The sequence below is a fragment of the Hydra vulgaris genome, chromosome 03 (genome assembly GCF_038396675.1).
Source record: "Hydra vulgaris chromosome 03, alternate assembly HydraT2T_AEP".
Classification (NCBI taxonomy): Eukaryota; Metazoa; Cnidaria; class Hydrozoa; order Anthoathecata; family Hydridae; genus Hydra; species Hydra vulgaris.
Window position 1 is genome coordinate 56,320,001 of NC_088922.1, and position 17,336 is coordinate 56,337,336.

Consider the following 17,336-nt stretch of genomic DNA (forward strand, 5'->3'; position numbering starts at 1 on the left):
TTAATGGAGGTTGAGAAATTGTTTTTACCATTTTTATGTTTTTTTGTAAACTTTTGGTTTTTAGACTAAATGTTTTTCTGTGAGTATATATATATATATATATATATATATATATATATATATATATATATATATATATATATATATATATATATATATATATATATATATATATATATAGAACTCTTAACTGGTTGTCAGAAAGTTTTTCCATATTTTGTTAACAAAAAGTAAAAATGAAAATGCAAGACCGGAATTTCTTTTTATAATAATTGATAGACTGCCTGCCCCAACCAAACCCTCAGTCGATGTAGCAGCACTCCCTTGCAAGTCAGGCTAAAAGATAGTCAATGTAGCAGCATTCCGTTGCGAGTCAGGCTATTTGTTTAAAATTAAAAAAAATAAAAACATTTTATTGAAAAAAATAAAAATAAAAACATTGTTTATATTGTTTAAAACATTCAGAATGTTTTAAAGACATTCAGATCAAACAAACAGTCAATTAAATTTGCGTTTTTTTAAAAAAACGATTAATTTGTAATTAAATTAATGGTTTTTACTTTCTGACAACACACAAATGTTGGACGAAAGTCAAAAGTAATTAAAAATGATGTATTTGTTGGTGTAAGAATCATTTTTTTCCTTCTGTGCTTCCCAAATGCAACAATCTATAGTACTATATATATATATATATATATTGACTATACATACAAATATATTTATACACACACGCACAATGAGTAAATGAGAGCAAGAGCAGAGAAAAGCTCTCCTAAAACAAACATAGAGAGCCATACAAGCAGCTCCTCTAAACAGCTTTTAAAGAGAGCTTTCGGTTTTTGCACGAGCTATCTGTTTATTCATTAAGTAAATTGGTTACAAAATACAAAAATTTAATTTTATACTTGTTACAAGAATATCAACAATTTATTTTTCATAATAGGATATTTTAAAAGATTTTTATTTAAGAAACCAATCAGTTAGTCAAATCTAATTAAAATCATTTGCATTTCAATTGGCGCTCTTTTTTAATTTTTTTTTTTGTAACTGTGCCTTAATAAAGCATTGCAGTTTATTACACAATTATTAGTTTATTTTTAAAATGACTTTTTCATCTTTCACGATAATGCTTTTCTTTTATAAACATATTTGACCATATTGTCATTAATGTTATTGTTATATTACACAGTACCTCACACAAAAGATTTTAGAAAAAAAAACAACCTCTCTGCACTGCATATCTGTGTTTGAAAAAAAAATGAAAGTTTCTTTATTTTAATAATTCTACTACAACTTTATAGTATGATTATGTAATATTTTTGTTCATATTTATAATACTAAATTCTGCTTTAGCAAAAACGCAATTATTGTAGTATAAATTAACTTATACTACTAACTGACAAGTTGTAAGCCATTTGTATAGTTAAAATGAAATCTCAAGCACTACAATAAAATCAGTAACTGTAACGCGAAATAGATAAATAATTGCATCATAATCAGCGGGAATCCCACAGAGGCCTATATATATATATATATATATATATATATATATATATATATATATATATATATATATATATATATATATATATACATATATATATATATGTATATATATATATATGTATATATATATATATATATATATATATATATATATATATGTATATATATATATATATATATATATATATATATATATATATATATATATATATATATATATGTATATATATATGTATGTATGTATATATATAAATATATGATTTAATTAGTATACAGCTGTTGCTATATATCTTCATCCTAGTTAATATATCATCCTATTATAATATATCTTCATCCTAGCATATTTAGGTTGGCACTTTTCTAATATATCTTGCAAACCTAAAGTTTTAAAAATGCCAACTTAAATATACAGTTTTTAAAAAAAGAATTAAAAAAATTAGGAATAAAAGAAATAAAGTTTTTTATTTGCCCTAAAAAAATTTTGTACACCTAGATAATACCTACCCAAGTCCAACTTCTTATTCAATGTATATACTGAAGCTTTCTCACAGATCTAATAATTTTTATAATTATGTGCAAGAAAGGTCACACAAGTTTAAAAAAGGCAACACATGTTATTAACTAATATTAGTTCTTTTATCAAAAGTGAGCAGTGAGATGTAACAAATTGGGAGTGAGTCTTTAAAGAATGACGAGAAATTAGAATGAAAGAATTAAAAAATAAAAACAAGAGAACTCAATACATCCGGATCAAACAAATAAAATTCTAATTTTGAACAAAATAAAAAGTGTTGAATTACCACTCAGAGCTGTTGTAAATGCTGTAACTTTCATGAACAAAATAGAAATTATTTATATTCTCATTATCACTATTAGGCGTCTTTAACATTGACTTACAAAAAAGTATAATTTATTTGTGCATTAAACTTGACACTTAAATGTTTATTCAATAAAGATATCATAGAAACCTTAAGATTTACCGGGAGTTTTAATACTTATCTTATTGCTAGGTGATATTTTTTTCACAATTGTAGTTTAGAATAAAATATGTTTATATTTATTTTTGTTTCTAATACTACATTTATACATTTAAAAAACGATTTTCAATCATTTTTACATTTTCTCGGATATTTCCGTATCGTACTGAAATTAAAAAGTCGCATAACTTTACTCGCTTTTTACGAGTTAAATAGTTTGGTATTTGAGCACGTGATTATAAAATGTAATATTTTTATCACGTGTATTTAAACGACTAGTAATGAAAACATATAGTTCTTTTTATGAAAGAAACATGAGAGCGGATAATTTAGCCATAACAAGGAAATCCTTTTTTGTTTGTCGTTATTAAACTAAACTTTAAAAAATAATAAAACGAAAAGCAAATCAGAAGATGAATGAAAATAGAAGTCAAAATCTCGAGAAAGGTATAAAAAAATGGTCTCAAAATGTCGAGTAAATAATACTACATTTTTTTTAAAACTCGCTTATGTGAAAAAAACTTTGTTATTTTAGAGCTTTTATACGTGATTGCCAAGTATTTAGAAAATGGTCCTTGTAAGAAGGCAGGCATGGTAAAATATTATATAGTTTCTGTGCTTTACCTCTGGTTCATTTATGAATGACTTCAAAAATCTAAAGTCTAAATCATAAATATAAATGTTTAACTTATAAAAATATACACGTCGTTCTTACTTTTTAGATTCTTCGTGAGGAGTTGCAAAGAAATCAGGTTTGTACCACCACTTTTGATATAAAATTTAAAAAGTTGATTAAAAAAAGCTATTTTATGTAATGTTCTTTTCAAGAATGTCTCGCAAAACGTGCGGGAAAGCGGATATACTCTTAGTGAATGCGAAATCACAGAAATATAGTTTATTTTTAATTTTACTTTCGATTTCAGCTTATTTTCCCCCGATTAGATTGGAAGGGGAACGTCCACGTTCAAAATTATGAAGAATTTGTAAGTAAAAATATAGGAATATTGGAATAAAATTTATAATTTCATTTATTTATTTATAAATGTAAAAAATGTATTAGTTCACTGTCTGTTACGATATTCTTTATTGAAGTCTGGTTGAGGTACAAAAATTTGGACGATTTTTGAAAATATATAGAGCTAGAAATTTATATTTAAAATTTTGCATAAATTTCGATTGTTGTAGCAATAAAAAGTAAACCAATGAAAAACCAGTTTTGAGACAGTGACGTCATTATTATGCGTTTTTTCAGCGAACGTTTTAAACAAAATGGTAACTTTGTTTTTGTTATATTTTTTTAGGATCGGAAAAATGCGCACTTACCTCCTCAGTATCTTGTACAACTTATCGAGAGGTTAAATCCGTTAGTTGAGCAATGTTTTCCCTCCAGTATAAAGTCACTAAAATCCTTATTAGGGCGAGGATCTGCTTCTTTATTAAGAACTGGAGTTAATGGTAAAGCTAAAAATGTTTGTATTGTTAATTTTTATCTTTATTTCTTATTCGGATTTAAACTGCTAAGGACGGTAGAAAATGATATTAAATCTTTTTTTTTGTAGATTGTTTTTTCCCCCCATCGTCACAAGGTCACGTTTTTTTCTCTTTACAAATACAAACGCGGTGCTATTCAAGAGAGTTCCTATTATGTGGGGATGTGAGAAAATTTTGAAATTTCATAATAAAACAATGTTTTTTTAAGTAAACTTTTAGCCTTGAATTTCTAAAAATATAAAAATTATCTCTGTAGGTCAAGTATTTAAAAAGTTATGCAATTTTTAAGATGTGATTTTTGATATATGAAAACGCTATGAAAAGTTGGACCCAAATTTTTCTTTTTTTTTTTTCACAAAAAAATGTTTATCTCTCTAAATTTTTTTCATATTTTTAACAAATTATATATCAAAAAAGCTTAGAGTATATTGAACAATTTTTTTTTTAATTTAATTTTATTTTGCTGTTTATATAAACTAAAATTCCCTTTCACAAAAAAATAAAATATAATTACAAATGTATAAATAATAAACAGACAGGGGTTCAAAGAAGGCAAAACAGAAGGGGTTCAAAGAAGGCAAAATACCAACCTAATCTTTTCATAGAGCCCCTACAAATCATAACAATAATATTAAATACAGTCAATTAATCAAGTAGAAAATTTAGGAAAAAATAGAATTTTAGAAATTTAGAAAAAAAACAGGGTGTTAAGGAAAAAATCGAATTTTTAAAATTTAAAAAAAAACAGGGTGGCCAGCCAACTAGAAATCAGGGAAATTGTTTCTGGTCAGAGAAATCAGGGAAAAGTCTGGGATTTTCAGTTGTTTTTTTCAAAAGTCAGGGGAAAAAATCTTTTTCAAAATTTTTAAATTTTTTCAAAAATATTTTTTACGAGCTCCTACACACCCATTAATCAAATGAAAAAAAAAACATTTATAAAATCGCATGGAGAAATAAAATATGATTAGCCAAAGGTTTATTTGAAATATATAAATCTATTTAAACATGATTTTGTTTAACTATGTTCAAACAAAATTAATTTTTTTCAAATTAACTTACTTTGATAATGATTGGACCAATCTTAAATGTCATCCATCATGGGGTTGGCTTAAGAAAGCTGATGATAAAACAAAGGGTATGTGTAGTGTATGTGGAAAGACATTTTCCCTCAGTAATATGGGTATAATGACAGTAAAAAGTCATGAAAAAAGTGCAAAGCGTTTAAAAAATATAACTTTACAAAGCCAATCAACAGTATTTGATTATTAATATACCTAATAAATCCTGTATCACTAGCAACTGTTTCATCAGCATCAGCTTTAATAGCTTCTGAATCATTTCTATCAGCTTTCTGTGTAGCCAAATCTTCTCACCAAATGTCAATTGTTTCAACAAATTCTTTCTCTTTATTTATAGCTAAAAATGATGTAACGTTCTAAAATACTTTAGGCACTATATGTTGCACAGCAGCATTTCTCTTACAGATCATGTTTAAAAAATGGAACAACAGTTTCGGTCTATGTTTCCTGACAGTTTTATAGCCAAAAAAATGGCTATTGAGAAAACTATAGTAGTTTATTACATCGCACATGTTCTTGCCACACATTTCCATGATCTAGTTTTAAAGGTGGTGTTAAGCTCTACACATAGTTGTATATTTTGATGAGTCTTTAAACAAAGTTGTTCAAAAAGGTCAAATGGATATTTGCATTCAATATTGGGATGTTATTTGCAGCCATGTGACTACAAGATAAACTTTTTCATGATGGTCCTGCTCGTAGGGTAGATTTTCAAACAATTTGTGGAAGTGGTAAGTTTCCTCTGAAATTTTATTCAACAAGATGGGTTGAAAATGTATCTGTACGTCAATGAGCTTTATATATCTATAATAATGGAAAGTTGTATGTCACACAGTCTGAACTATCTTATAATTATACTGTAATTATGATATACTATTTTACTGTTACTGATGCTATCAGTGATCTTTTGATGCCTGCTAAAATCGCTTTTATTTCTTTAATAATTAGCCTTAATTGCAGAGCTGTTCTTGAGACTTTTTCAGTCTGATTCTCCATCAGCACCATTCTTATATTAGGAACCTGAAAAGTTAATGATATCTCTCATGTAGAACTTTATTAAAAAAGATGTATTAGAGGGAGTAAAATCTATTATAAAAATAAAATTTGCAATCTTTTAACTTATATAATACAACAAAATAATAAAAATGAAAAATATATATGCAAAGTATAATATATAACTTTTAAATTATTTTTTCTTTATAATATCTTTGGAATTAAGCTGAAAAGGTTTTACAAGTGAGAGTTAAAAAATTAAAAATTCACACTTAAAAATATAGTTGAGTCAGGGGAAAATATAATAAGTCAGGGAAAAGTCAGGGAATTTATTTGTACAAAGTGGCTGGCCACCCTGAAGAAGATATATTATTTAAAATGAAAATGGAGAAAAAAAAAAAATATATATATAAAAAGAAAAATACCCTCAGTTAGGCAAAAAAGAAGATATAATATATAAAAATACATATAGTGAATAAAGAATATATAGTATTAAAAAGTATAAATAGTCGCTATTAGTCAAAAAAAGAAAATAATTAAAAATGCAAATTTGCAAGGGGAAAAAAATAAATATGTATATGTATAAATATATACATATATAAATATATATATATATATATATGCACACACACATACACACAGATATATATATATAAAAAGAAGTTATAATATTGATAAATACTAATATTCACAAAAAGTCATAAAAGAAGGTATATAAATACAAATTTAAATATATAATATCATATTCAACATACAAAAAGATTACATATAATATTTAAAAATACAAACAGTTAAATAATGTTAAAGATGTAATGCTTAAAAAAAGTTTTTTTGTAAACAAAAATCAAAATTGTTTATTAAGATTTAAAACATAATTTTTTGTTTGATACTGAAATGAATTAAATGATTTTGCCGTATTTAAATTGCCTTTCAGAAAAGAGTTCCATGGCTTAGGTCCTCTCTAAGTTATACTATATTCTGTGTATTTGTTTACTTCCTTAGGTAATTTATATGTGTTACTTTGATTTATTCTTAAGAAATACTTCTCATTTAGATTTTTATAAAATTTACTTATAAAGATTTCAGGAGTTAGATTATTGGTATATTTGTACATAAAGTTTAGGTGTTGATAAATATTTATCTGAAATATGTTCATCATTTTCATATCCATCATTAAAGGTTTAGTGTGGTCCCCCCTCTTTTTGTTGTATATTATTCTACAAGCATGCTTTTGTAAGCAAAGAATTTATTTAAGAAATATAGAGTTATAAATGTAAAACTAAATATTGAGTTAAAGTTTTATATGTAAAAAAAAAATGATATTAATAATAGTAATAATGATACATTTTACCTATATTTTTTCTATAACAACTTATAAAAAAAGTTTATATGAAAAATATAAAAAGCAATAAACTGAAATCAAAATCTATAGGTTGTTCAACAATAAATTAGTTTAATAAATTCAAATCAAACGAATTAGTTTTGAGTCAACGAATTAGCTTAATAAGTAAATTTTTTAAACTGTTACAAAGTTTTAAGCAAAATAAGAAAGTAAGTGTTATGCACCAATCAGATTTCAATAAAACTACCTTTCACAAAACTTTACTATGTGAACTCAGGGTAATAACACTTCAAAAATTTGTATATTCACGACAATACCTTGTGCGCTTGATGCAACCTTTATTCAGAATGCGCACTTCAGATTTACTCCAATTTTTCAGTATGAGTAGTTTAATAAATAATATAAAAGACTCTTTATTTTTATGAGGGACCCATGTCAACTTAAGGAGCAGTGGTTCCTAGAAAAATATCAAGAATTTACAACGTAAAATTACACTATTTTTTATTTATAAAAATAAACATAAAATATATTAAAATATACATTGACTATTTTGCTAAATAAATACAAAATTTCATTTTATTTGGTTTACAAATAGCAATGCAGCCTATTTGGCTTAATACTACTTATCGCCAAATCAAAAAAAATGTGGATCAATTTTTAGAACACTTTTTTTATGGCGAAGTACACATATTCTCACATCCCTATATTGTCAAAACACAATGTAATTAGCCAAATTCATTTCAGAGGCCTGGTCTCGAAATTAATTCGATGTAAGGAAAAAAGTAAAGATGGTTACTTTGTTATTAAAAAAAATCAACTAAACAATACTGTCGCTGCTACTACTATTAGTTCTTAATTCATCATAATTAAAAACCTAAATGGTTAAAAAGATAGTTTCGAGGAATTGCGAAAGAAAATGCAAATGTATTTACGTTTTTTAAAGCTAAAAGAAAAAAAGGAAGCCTTATAGGCTATTGAATATTGTTTATAAATAGCAAACATGTATTTTTAATGAAGCATCTCTTAAAATACCGAAAATTACAGCTGAATGGTCATCAAACAAGATGTTTTATGATAAGAAAATTAGTGAAGATATCGTTTAGAGATATTGTGACCATAAAAAGGAAGGGAACTGCGTCTTCCTGAAAAAACATAAAAAATGCTACAAAGTTGCAAAATAAAATAGTTACCTGGTTAAATGTTACATGCATTAAGTCTGTGAGTATAAAATTATATATTGACTATTTGAGATCAGTTGTTTTACTTTTTGATTGATTTATTCCTAAAATAGAACATTGAAGTTGTCCTGTTAGTTCTAGTAGGTTGTGTACTGGGTTTACTTTCACTTTGGTGTTTACTTACTTTCACTTTTGTGTTTTTCAAAACACAATAATGATAAAATACTAAATACAATGAAAACTATAAAAGAAAAGATTTAGGCTCTTTCTTGCACAGAACAGTTACAAAGTGTAATCATTTTTTAAAATCAACTGAGTCCTAAATAAAAAAGATGACAATTGCTATATCAGCATATCCAGAACTAAACTATTTTTAAACAGATGTATCATTGTTTAAAAATTGAAATAACATTTTTAAGAAATGGCTGTTTTGAAATTTGATTGTGAATCATTTACCTGTCAACATTTATGCTATAAATACTCACAAAGAACTGCCTTTGTTTTAATCAGATTATATTTGTTTTAATACCTCATTATTTGATCCAATTATACTTCACATAGATAACACTAAAATTGAAAATATTGACTTCAATATTAATAAACTCACGGAAGATTCAAATTATAATAATACTTGAAGAAACTTCTTCTAACACTTTTAAAAATAATACCAAAATTGTCACTAATATCATTCGAAATAAGACTGAAAATACTGATGTACAAAGAACATATGATGTTTTAAAAGGCATAGCATATTTCTCATTAATAGATAACTTTTTAATACTGACATTGTAAATATTGACCTTAGTATCCGCATGGCTCCAAAATGATATGTTATTATTACATAAGCATAGAACAAAATACAAAAAAGTAGCATGATTACAGAAAACATAAAGTTATAGCTGCTTGACTATCTAATTTACTTGGTTTTTTTGGAAAACTTTTAAAGTTATGGTATATTGGAATGTTTTTTACACCAGGCCTAAGCCATTTAGAAAATATTTCAAAAGGTAAATTATTTGAAAACTTCTTTCTAAAGCAAAAGTTGAAAAATACCTATACTTTATTAGCCTAATCAACAATAAATATGGTTGTAGCCCTGATAAATTAGACCTATCAAGAAGTTTGTTAGACTAGAAAACTCAAGATCGTGTTAGTTGTTTGGGCCATAAACAACAAGTAGAAAATTTTCTTCAATTTTATGTTCAATGCCAGCTACAGATAGAGTGCACAGATGCAATACATCAAACATTTTTTAATTAAACAAATTAATACCTTATTAGTAATTGTTGAAGAAATAGTAAATTCAATATAAGATTAAAAGAAAATGAAAAACTGAAATTATCTTGAAATCAAGTTTTGCAATCTAATTTTGTTATGTTAAAAGTCAAATTTGACAATCTGGTTTTGTTATGTTAAAATCATTAAGAAAATTTATAAAAAACTTAAAGTTTTTTTGTTTTAAATTTTCAAAATGTTAAAATCAATTTTAACATTTTGAAAATTTTATTTTTGAATTTGTATATATAAAAGGTTCCTTTTATAATTTTCATAACTATAATTTTCTCTTGCTAAATTTTATTTTTGTTTCTTCATATCACTTTGTTTTTATAATTGATTCAAGTTTTATTTTAGCTAGTCAGTTTTTTTGCATCTTCTTTCTTATTATTTAACTGAAATAATAATGTCTGGCAAATTGTTTGTATTTCTGGCAAATTGTTTGTATTAAATCTCTCTTTTTATAAACTTGTTTTAAACAACTTCATATAGGCTTTTTGTACACTTTCTGATCTTGGTAAATGATAGTATTTGAGCAGACCATTCGAATCTTTTGATTTAAATTTTTTATAAATCATAAAGCAGAAGCACGATACAATTAAAGCGTTTTAAAAATCTAGCCAGAAAAAGTATAAATATTAAGATGTGGAACACTAGTTGATACTTTATCAAACTGAAAAGCTACCATTTTTATTTTTTTCCCTACATTGTAAACATAAGTGTGCGGATCGCGTCTAATGAATTTGGCTAATATCTTTAATCTTAACAACTTTTTTTCTTAATGAAATTTGAAAATATGATTTTTAAAGAAAGGGTAATTGATAAGAAAAGTCCCATAAAAGCCTCTCTTTTTGTAGGATCATCAGGAAAGCATTTCGATGATCTTACAAATGAAGAAACTGCCAGTAGAAGTTTGAAAAAAGTCACATAAGTGTTTTTACTAGTTTATTATTATAATATATATATATATAAAAGTATAATATATATATATAAAATTATAATATATATATATATATATATATATATATATATATATATATATATATATATATATATATATATATATATATATATATATATATATATATATATGTATGTATATATATATTAGGGTGTCCCAAAAAACAACATTGTTGAAAATAATCTGCTTTCACCTCCTAAATGTGTTCTATCTAATAAAGAAACTCTAGGTTTAAAATTTTTTTGCATATAAAAATTTTTAAGGGGTCCCTCAAGACCCTCGAATATTTAATGGGTCACTAATATTTTCAAAAAAAAAGTTTTTCAAAAATATGTCAACCTGGTACTCATATAAAGCGAAATTATATAAAAGTTTCAAAAAAAATTGTTAATTATGGTTTTATTACATTAAAAAATTACTTTTTTTAACAAAAAATGAAAAAAATGCATTTTTAATGATAATTTTGTTTAAAATTTTTTAAAAAGTTAAAAGTTTTCAAAATGAATATTATTTTTGAAATTTTTATATAATTTCGCTTCATTTGAGTACCAGGTTGACATATTTTTGAAAAACTTTTTTTATGAAAATGTTAGGGACCCATTAAATATAAGAGGCTCTTGAGGAACCCCTTAAAATATCTTTTACTCAAAAAAATTTTTAACCTAGTGTTTTGTATGAAATAGAAAACATTTAGGGGATGAGAGCAGATTATTTTCAAAAATGTTGTTTTTTGGGACACCCTAATATATATATATATATATATATATATATATATATATATATATATATATATATATATATATATATATATATATATATATATATATATATATATATATATATATATATATATATATATAAATAAAACTTTATGTTTAGAAACTGAACTGAAACAATCATCATGGCATTCAGTCACTCGAAACTGCGCACCTCAACTTCTTCCTCCCAACATAAAATGCACATCTTTTGGTTAGAAATGATTACAATATTTGTGCATTGATTTTTTTAATATAAAGTAAAATTTTTCAATGTTCTATTTGGATTCTCTTATATTTTAATGGCGCACATTTTATTATTTAGTTGCTACAATAACTGGACGAGAGTTTTCTGGGAGGAAAGGAAATCTAAATCTTACATTGAATTGCGAACTTTTTTTAAAGATGTCAATAGTAATGTTTTTTTTTTAGATCAGTTCTATTAAAAGTTAAAGTGATTTTAAAATTTCAAAATTAAGACAATAGTTTGAATAAAACTTAGTTTTGAATTATAGTTATTTTGTATTTATTTTATACAATCAAAATTCAGCATCAGTAAATAATACAATAGATAAATAGATGTAATAAATAGATTAATTAAAAAAAAAGAAATTAAATTATTTAAATAAAAATTAATTGTTTAGTTTTCTGCTTATTGTAGCACAAACGTGTATTGGGACATTTGGCTTCAGTATACTGTGTTTTGTTTGATAGAACTGGCAGTATTATTGTTACGGTAACATAAAAGGCATATTCATAGTTTAATATATACTTTAAATTATATTTATAATAGCACCATATAGACTTTGTATTTGATGTTTGATTTAGGGCGCTGATGACACACTTGTAAAGTTATGGTCAACACGTGATTGTCATCTTATTGCAACATTGAGAGGTCATTCTGCACAAATTACTGATATTTCTATAAATATGGAAAACACGCTACTTGCATCAGGAAGTCTGGATAAAGTATGTCTTAAATGATATAAATCATGTTTTTTCTATGTTTAAACCCAAAAGCAAAATGGCAAAAAATTAAATATTGGAAACAGGAACCTTTTAATTACCAATATATTAAAAGTAAATAACTAGTTTTAAAAAACATTTAAAATATACGACTTAACCTAAAGTATTTTGCATTCATTTTAGTATATTCTCTTTGTTTACTTATTATAATGATAATGTTAAATACTTTTTATTTTTTACTTGACGTATAACTCAGAGAATGCTTTAACTTAAAACATTCTCTGAGTTAAACAAATCATCTTGAGAATAAAACTGTTTTTTTTATTAAATCCCACAAAATTTTAGTTTATGACCTCAATTTTTTAATTTGGTTTAGTTTGATGTTCATTTGTTCCATCAACAATTAACAAAATAACATTGGAAAATTTTCAGATATATTAAAAGAAGTTATCTAGGCTCCAGTGATATTTGTATTGGTTTATATTCGTTTGGCAAATATTTTTAGTTCTAGTTTTTATTCATTTCAGTAAATAAATTAGTTCTAGTTTTTATTCAGTTCATGTTAAAATAATTTTAATTTTCGTTTATTGTATTAATTTTTATCTCATCTAATTTTAATTTAATATAACTTATAAATAATATAGGCATATTGAATTAAAAGAAATAGGTCTTAGTGCTATAAGCAAACAAAAAAAAATGAGAAAACTTAATTAAATGTAACATTATACACGCAGTGCCATGGCTAGGGGTTCAGAGCCCTGCCCCTGCCCTTAATAAAAAGCACAACAACAACCTGTCCTTAGGGCTCTGAAATTTTAAAAAACTTCAATTATTAGGTATAACTAAGAAAAATAAAAAATAAAAATTTCTCAAATTTGGTAACAATAAAATCTAATGAATAGTTATTGTATTGACTTTAATAATTACTCATATATTTTGCAAATAAAATGCGTGGTGATTATACGATTATCATCTAGACTAGATGAGAATTTAGTTTTAAGAAAACTCACATTTCCAATGACGCTAACATTTGATTTCTCTGTCCATTTGTGAGCAAGCCACAGATTGAAAAAAGTCTTTCAACAAATGTTTGAGTTGCAGGAGCTACAATAAGGTCTTCAGCTAATGGTGCAATATGTGGGTAAATGGCACGTCTCATTTTCCAGAAATTTAAAGCATTTTGGCACATAAATCTGTTCCTTATTTCAATAAAATATTTGTTGAGTTCATTTTGCGCTTTATTAACTGGAATAAGGTTTATTTTATCTACTTGCTGTTTTGCCGCTAAAAATTTCCATTTTGTTAATGCATTAATTTTTGGAGCAATCTCAGCAGAAAGAGCAGATGCACTTGCTGAAGGTAAATCATGTTGCACCAATTTTTTAGCCTCTGACGAAATGTATGCCTTTGCACACTCTCTGATTTGTGTATGCTCATTATCTAAAAAAGCTATTGCACACATGGGGTCAAGGAGACATGCGGCACTTGGCAGTGGATTTAAATTAGGATTGTTTGGCTGCAAAAGAACTGCAAAACAGCAGCGTAGATCTACAAGCTTTTTAACTGCTACATCATTGGCCTCTCCAAATTGCTCAAGGTAACTTTCTAAATTAAGTATCGAAGGTATAACACTTGATAGAGAAAGTGCATCTGTCTGAAGAATATCAGTTTCATTCGCAAAAGGTTCTAAAAGATTGATAAACTCCTCAAGCATTATCCATTTGCTATTGGCAAGTGAACTAATGTTAAGGTCACCAAGCACTTTGTTGATAGATGTCTTTATTTCCATAAATCTGTTATCTTAAATCTGTTATCTTAAATCTGTTATCTGCTCTTCATTAACCTTATTTTCCAATTCAATAAGTGTCATAAAAATCAGGTTCAGCTTGAGCTTTCATTCTTGATTTGCTCCATTATCCAAAATAACAAGCAATATTTTTTCTCTGGAAATATTCCAATACTTTTGGGATTTTTCAAAACAATCAGCAAATTGTTCACCTGTATCAAGATGTTTCACAAGATACTAATTAAGCAGATCTATTGGTTTTTCCGATTTGCAATGAAGTAAACAAACCGAAATTCTTAAAAAAAAATGCAGTAGGACCTTTTTTAGTCCAGCCATCAAGGCATATTGTGAAACCTTAAGATTTATTGGGTTCTTTGCGCACAACTTTGTATTGCATACTTTTTTACCATCCAGTAAGACTAGACATACTGATTTGTTGGATGACGCATTGTAATTAAACCATTTCTGTACTAAACTATTTCTCTTTCTACCAGCACGAAGTTAACCCAAACTCATCAGTTGTGTTTGTCTTTCAATTTGATTTTTTTCAGTTCAAATGTATTTATTCGAACTGAATTGAATAAAATTCAATTAAGTTCAAGTAATGTATCATTATAACATATTATAATATAATAATTATATATATCAAATAGTTCAACTCGTTTCAAAACTAGAACAAAAATATTTTCGTTTTAAAATAATTTTTAATTCAGTTTTTATTTCGTTTGAAAATTTAAAATTACTGTTTTTATTCTGTTCTCGTTCTAAAAATAAATTTCGTTTTAGTTTTCGTTTTTGTAAAGGAAAGACTTTTTTTTTCGTTCTCATGCACGAAAATATCACTGCTAGGCTCTGTTAGTTACTTTATATCTGGGAGTTCTTTTGCCAGATCAATAAAATTGATAGAATATTTAAATGTAGTTAATGTTTTGTTAGTTATAGTATTGTTTTTTTAAAAGTTCCATAATTTTCACCTTCTTGTGCAACTGGAATATCTAATCATAATCACTTTTTCCATTGTTTTTTAAGAATATCTCTCTTGAGAAAATCTTTTTTATTATTGCAATAAAACTTTTTCGGTTTTCGCTTTCAATGTGATAAGACGTGTTTTTAGTGTATAAAACTATATTTCAAACAATTTTACTAAAACTCTCACTATTTTCATTATTTTATTATTTTTTCATTATTTAATTTTTTTATTTTCTGTGCATATAATTTTTTGTTTGTTTATAACTTAATTTTTGGATTGATTGTTTGATTTTTTTCCAAATTCTATTTTATTTTATATTCTCAATAAATTTATTAATGACCACGAGTTTGCCATCATAAATTATTTATTATATAAAAACCACAGCATTATCTCATACGTAGAGGCTTAGCAATATTTATACATAAAAAAAATTATAATAAAAACTTCTAAGTTGTTGCTGAGTTTATACTACAGATCACCAAATAGTGACAATGAAAACAACAACTGCACAAATCTTGCATACTTGTTGCAGGAGATTTTAACTACCCAGGTATCGGTTGGCAAAATCCAAAATAATCTATTTAAAATAACTCTAAATCAATTAAATTTATTGAAACTATTCGTCATTCTTTTTTAACCCAACACATTTCAGAAGCAACACATATTTTAATCAATTTCCATCTTCAATTGACCTCTTATTTACATCCAATGAAAACACGATTTCTTTTTTAAAACAAATAGTCAAAAGTCATCATTATCTACTTTACTTTGCGCTATTGATCGAATCTACTGAAAATCTAAAGCCAAATTATACAAAAGTTTTATAAACAAAAGGGAAGTATGATAAAATTTACCTTTCAACTATTAAACTCTGTGCAACGTCCAACTCTGAACAACTATGAAATGTCTTTTACAATAAGCTTAAAACTAGTATAAACAATGTACCAAAATCTAATATCAAAAACATAAAATGCTCAAAAATGGATTGACTATCGAGTACTAAATAGAATAAAAAACAAACAGGCAAAATATTGCCAATATATATCAAACAAAAGTGATGAGACATATAATGAGTATTACATATCACGAAACAAGGGCGAGGTGGCATGCAGAAAAGCAATTATTGAATTAAAAAAAAATTGCTAAAAACATTGAAATTGAAATACCACCGTTTGACCTAAGATTAGACCTTATAAAAATGAAAATCTACTTTCAAACAATATTGGTCTTCAAGTCAATATTGATCAAACAAGATCTTAAAGAACATAAAATATGAAAACATACCTCCTTATTCTAAACACATCTAAATCATCAGGCCCAGACAAATTACATCCGATAGTATTTAAGAAAGGTAGCTTTCAAATTTCAAAACATCTGTCTACTTTTTGTAACAAAGTCCTTAAGAGCGGTTCAATACCACAAATATGGAAAAATGCAACAATTTCACCAATATTTATAAAAAGAGACAGATCAAAAGCTATCAATTATAGACCTATCAGTTTAACTTGTATCTCAGTAAAAATTTTTGAAAGAATACAAATTTATATTATGGCACACCTAATTACCAACAACTTAATAAGTCCACACCATGTTGGTGTGGACTTATTAAGTCCACACCAACATGGATTTTGCCAAGGTCATTCCTGTTTAACCAACCAACTATATGTAATTGATTTTTGGAAACCATCACTTGATAACAATGTTTCCTTTGACAATATTTACCTTGGTTATCGTTGACAATATTTATCTTGAAGTATTCAAAAATAAGTCAAAAGCAGCATTTTTTGCTGATGATACCAAAATCTTACTACACTTGTACAAAATCTTACTGTACTGTACTACACTTTTTTTTTTTTACACTAAAACTGAATTTAGGTGTTCATGTAGACTCAAATTTATTATTTTCAAAACACATGACTATTCAAGTCAGCAAAGCAACACAAATATTGGGTTTGATAAAAAGATCATTTTCATCCTATCCAAATCTATGCTCATTTGAAAAAGTTTTTTCAGCTTTAATCTGCCTCCATTTAAAATATTGTGGATCAATCTGTACC

The 17,336-nt window shown here is 25.8% G+C and overlaps 2 protein-coding genes across 8 annotated transcripts in view; one reads left to right on the forward strand and one right to left on the reverse strand.

The window, feature by feature from the left end:
- The window catches only part of LOC101238202 (dehydrodolichyl diphosphate synthase complex subunit DHDDS), a 22,884-nt gene extending 19,527 nt beyond the window's left edge, over nt 1–3,357 (reverse strand). The window contains exon 1 of one of the 2 annotated variants that reach the window (XM_065793767.1): nt 3,199–3,357. The gene's annotated coding sequence lies outside the window, so the exon portion shown is untranslated. The remainder of the gene's footprint in view (nt 1–3,198) is intronic. The other variant, XM_065793766.1, reaches the window with a different exon arrangement.
- LOC100204675 (bromodomain and WD repeat-containing protein 3) overlaps nt 2,625–17,336 on the forward strand; it is a 53,980-nt gene continuing 39,268 nt past the window's right edge. For 4 of the 6 annotated variants that reach the window (XM_065793760.1, XM_065793763.1, XM_065793761.1 and 1 more), the window contains exons 1-9: nt 2,625–2,930; nt 3,019–3,077; nt 3,206–3,235; nt 3,407–3,466; nt 3,785–3,938; nt 11,682–11,771; nt 11,883–11,971; nt 12,219–12,293; nt 12,386–12,526. In XM_065793760.1, coding sequence (XP_065649832.1) covers nt 2,897–2,930; nt 3,019–3,077; nt 3,206–3,235; nt 3,407–3,466; nt 3,785–3,938; nt 11,682–11,771; nt 11,883–11,971; nt 12,219–12,293; nt 12,386–12,526 — 732 coding nt within the window. In that variant the 5' untranslated portion in view covers nt 2,625–2,896. Of the gene's footprint in view, nt 2,931–3,018; nt 3,078–3,205; nt 3,236–3,406; nt 3,467–3,784; nt 3,939–11,681; nt 11,772–11,882; nt 11,972–12,218; nt 12,306–12,385; nt 12,527–17,336 lie in introns of all 6 variants that reach the window. The other 2 variants (XM_065793765.1, XM_065793764.1) reach the window with 2 other exon arrangements.